General features: G+C 36.7%; 1 protein-coding gene across 1 annotated transcript in view; it reads right to left on the reverse strand.

The window, feature by feature from the left end:
- Positions 1 to 2277: 2277 nt before the first annotated feature.
- Positions 2278 to 9394, reverse strand: part of FRMD3 (FERM domain containing 3) — a 77014-nt gene continuing 69897 nt past the window's right edge. Inside the window, exon 13 of the mRNA XM_010024838.1 lies at positions 2278 to 2873. Within this exon, the coding sequence (XP_010023140.1) occupies positions 2278 to 2873 (596 nt within the window). The remainder of the gene's footprint in view (positions 2874 to 9394) is intronic.

The raw sequence follows: 9394 nt of genomic DNA on the forward strand, positions 1-9394 counted from the left end.
TTCTCATGCAACTCAGCTATTTTCTGATAGAGTTAAATCAAGCATAACAATACGCCTACTTCTGGAGTGCTGTAATTTACAGGGACAAGACTATATTTTAGAGCACAGGATCTAACTTTTTTTTTTTTTTTTTTTAATAATTACCAGACTTATACAGGAGCCTGTATGGAACCTTGTCTCTATAGTCCAGCAGGATGATGGTTCTCACAGCCTTTACCACTCGAAATACCTTTTCTGACACCTTTGTTTAGAAATAATGCAAGCAAGTGATTTCCCATTAAGGCCTAACATCTACTTTAGTTCACTCTCCATTTCTATCAGGCTGAATGATTATTACCTCAAGGAAAGGGATCACTTAGCTGCTAGTAGCACAAGAAGAAATACACATCAAGTAACTTACCAATAATGATTTTGGGGAAGAGATTGGCAAGGCCAAACACAGTCAAGAGGAAAAGAAGTGTTTAATTTAGCATTTGTTGGTCGGGAAATTAATAGGAATCCAAAAGTTTTCAAACAAGAAAGGGAACTCCTAAGCCCTGTATCTGTTTTGTCCTTTAAAAAGTGGAGAAGATTAAAAGGTAAGGAGAAATCCTCTAAGGAAATTGCCATTTTCAAACTAGACATTTGCAAAGGTTTACATGAGAAAACCAAGCAAAACTGATTCTCTGATATTAAAATGAAAGGAATTTATTTAGCAGGAAGTAGAGATGCAGTTACAATGTGTTAAATGCACATCTAATAAAATTGCCCCAAATATGTCTCCAATTCATAAATATCTAAGCAGAAGAAAGACTCTGAGGCCAAAATCAGAGTTCCCTAGTTTAAATACAAAATACACCTGCACTAAGACCAGGGAAGGGAAGACTAAATCTTTCTCTTCTTAAATACAACCTCTGCGGTATATTTGAGGGCCATCAAATGTTCTCAGCATTGACAAGAATTACTTAAGTATATTCTCTAAGCTATGTTAGAATACCTCTAGATATACAAATCCATTTTATGTGAAACAGCATTAGATCATGTAACTGGATTTGTAATAATAGGGATAGAGGGTAAATATGCTGCCGTAATGTAGGAAAGGAAGAATATTCGTATGCACAGAAAACACATTATCTTAGAGATTAGTAATGACAGGCATCAAGGATTAAGATGCATCTCTTAAAGCCTTTAACTGTGAGTCAGTAGAATACTTGTATGTCAACTGTCCAGCCTAATGCTTTGTTTTCAAAAAGAAATTAAAAAAATGTGTTCCTTTTCCTCCTTTTCTCCATAATTTTTAAAAGTAGGTCACTCACGTACTAATTTAAGTGAGGGCTTTGGCTTTTTTTTTTTTTTTCCCTACTTACTATTATCTACTTCGATGTTATCTAAAATAATCTACATTTAGACTGAACTAACTCTTTTCCAAAATGTCTCTATCTTGTAGAGGCTTTCTACAGCACTGATAATACATAAGACAACCTGACAGCTAAGAGGAAGTACTATTACTTTCCTTTCTCCTCACTTCCCTAAACTTTACAATTGTGCCTTTCAGAAATTCTTCTGCATACTTGGTGTCCTTTCACCTCCCCCAGGCAGCCCCTATTGAACTCGAGTGAACTTTCTATGTATTTCCCAAACCACAGTCTCTCTGTATAGACCTATATTAAACTCATTCATTCTGCAGCCACTAGTTTAAAAACAAGTCATTGCTAAAACACTAAAAACACCCCATATGCCCTTGTGCATTATTCTTACCAACTTGTATATTTAAATAACATCAGAAGTTGTCTTTTGCTAAAAAATTACCAAAATATTTTAAACACATAAAAGTCTAAAAAACTAAACAAACAGAAAAACAAACCCAAACCAAAAAACCAGCATAAACATTGCTTGTATAGGCATTGGTTAGAAGACTGCTGCACTAAGGAGTATATTCAAAACAGATATTCTTTCAGTTTCATTGGATTTAGTGTCATGGATTGAAAGGTTAAGGACAGTGAAACTTATTGTGACCCTATCTTATATGATGTACTACATGAGCAGGAAGTCTGAAATGCAATTAGAATAAATCTTCTTTATGGTTATTGAAACCTGACTGTAAAAGCCTGTAACTGAACAGGAAATTTAAGTATGCAAAGGGAACTTAAGAACTTGAAAAATCTATTAGTCTATCCATGTCTGGATATGAAGATAGCTACTGTCTGGAACAGCTACTGTTTCCAGAGGCATTATGGAAAGCTGGCACTAACTGAAATTTTGAATATAGCCCTTAGTTTTATCATATTTATTTAAAATTTAAAAGCTGCCCAGCATGTCACGAAGGAAGTTTATTTTGCAAGCTACCCACTGCCTAAGGGGGCAGTAATATTCAATATGAAACTGCTGAAACTCAGGTGTCTGACGGATTTCATGGAGAAAAGAGATTTGAAGGTCCGACTCCAAGAGAACAAGGAGAAGAGGAAACACAAACAATAACAGTCCAAGGCCTACAAAGAGAAGTCTGGAGAAACTCTTCACAAAGGCATTCACCTCTATGTTGCCCATTAGAAAGTCATAGCTCCACCTAAGCGCTCTCCGAGCTTCTTTCAGTTCTTCCTCCTCTGCAATCAAAAATGCATTTTCATCTGCTTCCAGTTCCTCAAATGAATCTGTATCATCTTTCTCATGCTCTACTCTTGGAGAGGTATCAAAGAGCATGTCAATCTCATCATCAACAGGAGTGGGCAGCATGCTGGCACTAGGATTGTATACCAGTTCTGAGATGGTTAAAGGTTCTTCTTTCATTTTCTCTTCCTGTTCAATGGCAAGGTCAACATTCTCCCCAGTGTCCTTAACTGGCGAGCTTGAGGTCACCGGCACTGAAATCTCATCTTCCTTTGGCAGTTGGACACCTGAAAAAAGGAGATGAAAATAGTGACCCTAAATTTCTGCCTTCCTGGTGGCAAAACTCAGACTTCCAGTAGTATCTAACAGGGATTGGAAAGAAGGTTCTGCAATCATTTTGCATTTTGAAACTAGACTATATGCAGTTTGTAAAAACTGGAAAAGCTTTTTAAAAAGTTCCAGAGGAGAGCAACATCTTTACAACACTGCAGTACACCAGATCCCCTTAGCTTTGTCTGATGCAGCTACCACTAGTAACAGTGTAACACAAAGAAAACAGACCAGCTGATTTTCTACTGGCAATCAGACTTCTAATGTAAATGAACACCTAGTACATCTGAATTGGTACTATTTGGTGGCCAATAATAACAACAACAACAACCCACCTTTATTTCTTTGAGGTGAATGAGAAGAAAGTGATAAGTTAATAGCTGAGGTTGGGAATTTTTAACAGAGCAGGAAATTAGAAAGAGACAGTAGATTAGCATTATAAATTCGCACTAAAAGTTGAGAAGATAAAAGGAGAGAACGTTTGACACACAGTATAAGGATTAGATATCATTGAAACAGAATGAAAAGGCCTTATCACTTTAAAAAGCTCCCTCTCTTCGTGTCTTATTTTAGTTCCAATCATCTTCCTATTCTTCATACTCAGAGTCTCTTTTCCCTCTCCTTTAATTTTGTCTCTTCCCCTCACAGAGGAGTCTTTCTTAGCCTTACTGGAATGCTTATTTCTTATGACTTCTCTCTCTGCCCAAGCTCCCTCCTCTCAAAACTCACTCCCCTTTTTCCAGTCTAATACTAACAGCAGTAAGTCTGCACAGAAATCTAACTGTTTTGTAGCTACATTAACACTGCAGAGGCTGCTGTTAGTTGTCAGTTGCAGGAGTGGAATGAAGAAGAGTCAGGAACAGAGCTCAGACAAACTGATGGGAAAAACAGTTTTAAATTTGTCCCATGTCCAACACTCATTACCATCATCAGGTGCCATGTATGCACAAAGAGAACAGACCATACGCATTATCATGTGCAACAGCAATACACAGTAACACTTGGTTCTTCTTATTTTGTGATGTTAAACATCTCTCCATTCTTTACTAATGACTAATCCGAATGCAACATACAGATAAATATATAGTAGGTAAAACCAATATAATGTTACATGACTTGTCCAACAAGCAACTCAGCAAATTCACATCAGAGTACTATTTATAATCCAAATTAGTCTATTTTTTTTTATTTCAGTGAAAGATCCATAAGAACGAACTGACACCATCAAAGATTCTTTTCAGTTTTAATGAAGTAAAGATTAAGGTTCAGAGACTTTAAAAAATATGGCATACTAGAAAATGTATTATTACAGAAAAACAAGTAATCAGAAAAGCAGTACGTCTCCAGTGCTAATTAGGCTAGACATAATGGTTTTCAGGTGAAGCAAATGAGTCTCAGAAAGTTCTATGAAAGTTTTCTATTAAAGGATGGAAAACATACAAAAATAAATTAAACTAAACAAAAGGCCCATTATGGTTATTGTCAGATGATGGAAATAAAAAATGACTTGAACCGTAAGATGCATCACTGCTCTGTAGACATATGATACAGAACAAAAATTGAAAAGCAAAAATGCCTATCACAAAGACATCTACAGTACAGGAAGATACACAACTTAGATGCATTTTGGATCATAATACTAAGCTACGATTTTAAACAGTAACTCAACTATAACTGACCAAAATTCTGCAAAGAATCTCACTTTGAAAACAGAAGCCTTTTCACATTTTTTCTTGATATGTCACTGATTTTTAGGTACTATTCAATACACTGAGATTATTAACTTTGTTGCTAAACCTAATTTCCTTCTATTTGACTAGGTAGCAAAATATTATTCTTGTGTCACTGCTAACAATCATTAAACCAGCAGTAGGCATAACTACATTTCAGTAAAATTGGGTGATACAAACCCTGCTCTGGACTTTCTCACTGTTACAAATTTTGCATTTCTTGAATGACAAGGTTTTACAATCTCCACTTTCAATTTCTGGTTTTTTTTTCCCTCCCCTCTTTGTTATCTACCATGACTACCATGCTCAGGACAGGACATATCCATGAAATTTCAGTTTCATAACTGATACCAGACCTGTGCACTACTACGTCAGTAGACCTGCCCTAGGCCAGACACAGGCACATGATCACATTTCTGTCAGATCCCAAAATACTCAGTATTTGCAGAAAAATTTGTCAAAGCGAAGTTAACATGTCAAAATGTGTAAATGAAGTTAAACAAGCAGATCATTTTGTGAAAAAGGGCTCCTGCACTAGGAATTGCTTGTTATGACACTTCTTCATGGAAATACCTGCCATTAATAGCCTGCTGTATGGCAGAGTGCCTGACAGTAACCACAAAATCCTCCATGCGACCTCTGCAGCTCTGTTAGCATGTTCTCCAGACACTCAAAAGCGCAAGTAAGGTACTTGCTAAGTTATCCCAGTCTAAGGACTTCCCAAAAATTGGGTGAGCAATGGCTTGTTAATATCTGGTAACTTTAAAATCATACTGAACTTGAAATGCCAATAAATGCACTATAGACTATGCAACATATTAGAGATACTTCTAAAATGTATAAAAAATTATAGAAAATCTGCACACTAACTTACTTACATTAAATCACTCCTTGAACAAGCTAGCTTGGTACTTACCTGACAACACAACTCTTTGGATCCCCTTCATAGTGCATGCTTTTATATGTCATATTATATTCATTACAGAAAACCTCTTCATCACAGAACACAATCCTTAGGAAACGTCTCCGAACCCCCCTTCAGTAGAGCACATTAACTATTAAAATTAATTTTCCCTTTAAAGTCTTCAAAATGGCCCCAACAGATCTCTCCCCCTGTAATTTGTTCTCCTCTTTTTCTAAGAGATACACTGGCCATGCCTCCAGGTGTGGTTTCACATTCTGGCTAAATCAATCAAAAAGACCATTTCTGCTCTGAGTAAGCCGCTTGTAAAGCTAACCTTGGAAGACAATTGTTTTTCTTCCTGGGTTAGTTCCCTGATGGTTTTTCTTCCTGAAATGGCTTGACAGATGTTTTTCAAATGCAGCATATTAGCAGGTAGTGCTCCTTTCACAAGTACTTAGCCAGCAGATCTGCATAGATGAATGAAGCCTTGTCCTCAATAAAATGCAAATGTCTCCTTATTAGCTTAATTTGACTGCCCAACTAATAATTCATTGCCTCAAGTACTCTGTCCTCTCCTATTACAGCCATTTAAGGCATTCAACCTGTTTCAGCATGAAACACATTTTGTGCCGGAATTTATTGTCTACATCAGTTTTTGCATTAACAAACATACCTGCCACAGTCATCAAGAGGAGGATACAAACTGATTGAAAGTAGATACAAGAGTGTATGACCACTAAGAGGTGAGAAGAGATTTGGGTGGATCTTTCCCCTAAGCATAGTGTAATAGCAGGTAACACTGGATCATCAAACCATACTCTGAGTCATTTGAGGAGGCATTCATGTTATCTTAAAACACAAAAGCCAAAATTCTTAAACTCCAGAGCACAACATTAGGCATTTACACATACCTTTAAATTTACAAGGACTATAATTTTATTTTCAAATGTGCTTTTCACTTTCTCTTGAGTAAAGGTAAGTTGAGCCACTTACTTAGGCACCTCAATATGGATTAAAGGACCTAATTTTAACCTCCCAAATTTGAGAATCCTGGCCATATGCCTATCTATACCTGCTTAGATGCAAGGTCAGTAATATATCTTCATCATGTTTCTCATCATAAAGAGGACAGCTGCAGCTACTGCAGAGAAAGGTCACCCCAATTTATGATTCTCAAGCCTTCTCTCCTTCTCCAGAGTTAATTCAAACATGCATAACATACATAGTGAACATAAATAAGAAATATCATATTAATTTTCATTAAAACTGTATCTTTCTCAAATAACTGGCAAACTTTTAACTTTGTGATTAACCTGTAGACAGAAGGCAGGAGAGGAACCCTTTCAGATCAGTATCTTCAGATCAGGAGTTTTAAAACTGGAATGTGTCGAAGTTCCAAAGAGTACATTAACTTTATGGTCCCCTATTTAGTTTGAGCAGATAATGAGAATTTTCAACAAGTTTATGTTTTGTTAAAACATATTAAATCAAACTAATTGCATTTTACATCAGCCATATACAAGTGTAAATAAATAATGTTTTAACATAAAAATTCAAAAACAGAATGGGCATTAACTGATGATGCAAGCTCATTTGACATTAAAATACATACATATTTTATATATAATTTATATATATATACACACAAAGCTGTTCTTTTCATTTCTTTATATGTGCTAAACCACCACATTTCTCAAGTCAAGGACCGAGGAAACAATTAGCTAACCATAGTCAATGTAAGCCCACAGCAAAGTTCCAGTCATATTGCACTATATAGGTAACTATGTTGGGCCACTCAGGTTCTGACGGTTTCAAAGGACATAACTGTACCTTCATTATGGCACATATCGTTTATGAGGCTTATGCAAGCATAAGAATATCACATGAAAGCACCGAAATTAAAAATCACTCTGCAATACAGTAAGTATTCCAGTGACCCATATTTATGAAAGGAAAAAGCTTTTCAGATTTTTTACTTTTTGGGCAGCCTTCAAGAGAGTCAGCTATCTTAAGCAATAAAACCAGGTTGCAACAAAAGTAACAGATCCTCAAAATCTTCCAATGGAAAAGGAGAATATAAAAGCTAAAGCAAGTCCATAGCCAACATCCTTTAATTACTGTACAACGCTGGTGCAAATCCTTTACTCCTATCCATACATAACAATTATTTTGCTACCACCCTTACAGGACTATAATGTATAATTTTTTAAGCTTTATTTTGAAAAGTCTACTATTTCTTTAGTGATAATTAAAATTTGTATTGTGTTTAGATTTAAAGCACAGTAAGTATGACTTGAGTATTAAATTACATTTAACTGAGAACTTCTTCCTTTCATTCTTCATTTTATATTTTTACAGGCAGCTTACATTCCATAGATCAGAATCTTTTGATACATATTACAGGAATATCAAGTAAACGAGCTCAATTTTATTTCTTATATTATATACCCCCAGCAGAAATTTGCTACACTTTTCTGGCAACTGGACAAAATTTACAGAGACAGACAGTTTTCATTACGCTAGCCAAAACTCAGTACCTCACTTCCACAAAATATTGTGATTGCTCCAAACTTCTAACTTGCTACAGCAGATAAGAACATGAACAGCATAATTAAACATGACTTTACAGTGGTCATCTGCTGCAAACATGAACGTGCAAGGGGTCTGACATAAAGATTGTCAGCTGCTAGTGTTTCTAAAGGTGCCAAAATCAGCAGCTGAGGATTAGCTGTGTGAAGGGCAGCCCTAGCTTCATCATTCTTAAGAAGCTTCAGTTGCTGGAAATATAGTACCCTAGAAAAATGTATCTTCTGCTTATTAAAAAAATTGGTTCACATGCTGTCTGTTGGCCAGATATACTGCACACAGCTTTACACAATTACACATCTGTAAAGGCTTTGTATATTGGCAAAAGGAACAAGTCTGAATATTTTCTTCTTTTAAAAAGAGATCTGAAGAATTAGAAATGGTCTAAAAAAAGCAGTGCTTGGAATACTTCATATACATGTGTAAACTGTATACGAAGTGGCCAGCCAACTGCAATTACAACAGTTCCTTCCTATCCCTTTCACTACTTCCTCTAGAAATAACTGTGTATTCCTTCACTTATTTTCAATGTGGACAAAATTTATTTGTGCTATGAATAGAGTGATCTTTCAGAGAGGAGAGGGTGACTTTCTCACATGAGTAAAGTGCTCACATGTCACAAGAAGATGTAGGAAAGAGAATCAGAATCTAGAATTGCAGTAAACTCAAATACTCCCCTTCACAGGATCTGTATCAAAGCAGGATCTGCATCACAGCCAGTTGTCTAGCCCTCAGAAGTAGGAGGCCATACATCTGTGCCTTGCCCACATCCTGTGCCCACAGAAGACACCTGTTCTACCTTTGCAAGGAGAGTAAATCAATGACAGTTTATAGTAACTCCTTTTTAGGTAGTGGCCTGGCTTTTTCTCCTGGACATTCCCATTTGTTTTACAAGAACTTCTAGAAGGGAGCAAAACCCTGCCACAGTTGCTAATTCACATCAGTTGCAAAACTGTGACTCTGTGGTGTTACAACTTGTCCCCCAACAGTGCTCAGCTAACGTCACAGCTAGTGCAGCCATCCGTACTGTTTATAGGATGCCACCCCACTTTTCACACCCCACAAATGGTACCTAAGCCACAGAGGTAGAAGCAGAACAGACCATCCAGCACAGCGAATGCTCTGGAGTCTGTCTCTAGCCTCCCTCTGACCTGGAATAAGCCCACTCCAGCATTGCTGACCTCCTTCCAGAACCAGGATTAAACAGTGAAAAGGCTGAAGAGAGTAGCAGGGAAGGAGAACTGGGTATCATGGCAGC

This window comes from Nestor notabilis, unplaced genomic scaffold (genome assembly GCF_000696875.1).
Source record: "Nestor notabilis isolate BGI_N333 unplaced genomic scaffold, ASM69687v1 scaffold9332, whole genome shotgun sequence".
In the NCBI taxonomy this organism is placed as follows: domain Eukaryota; kingdom Metazoa; phylum Chordata; class Aves; order Psittaciformes; family Psittacidae; genus Nestor; species Nestor notabilis.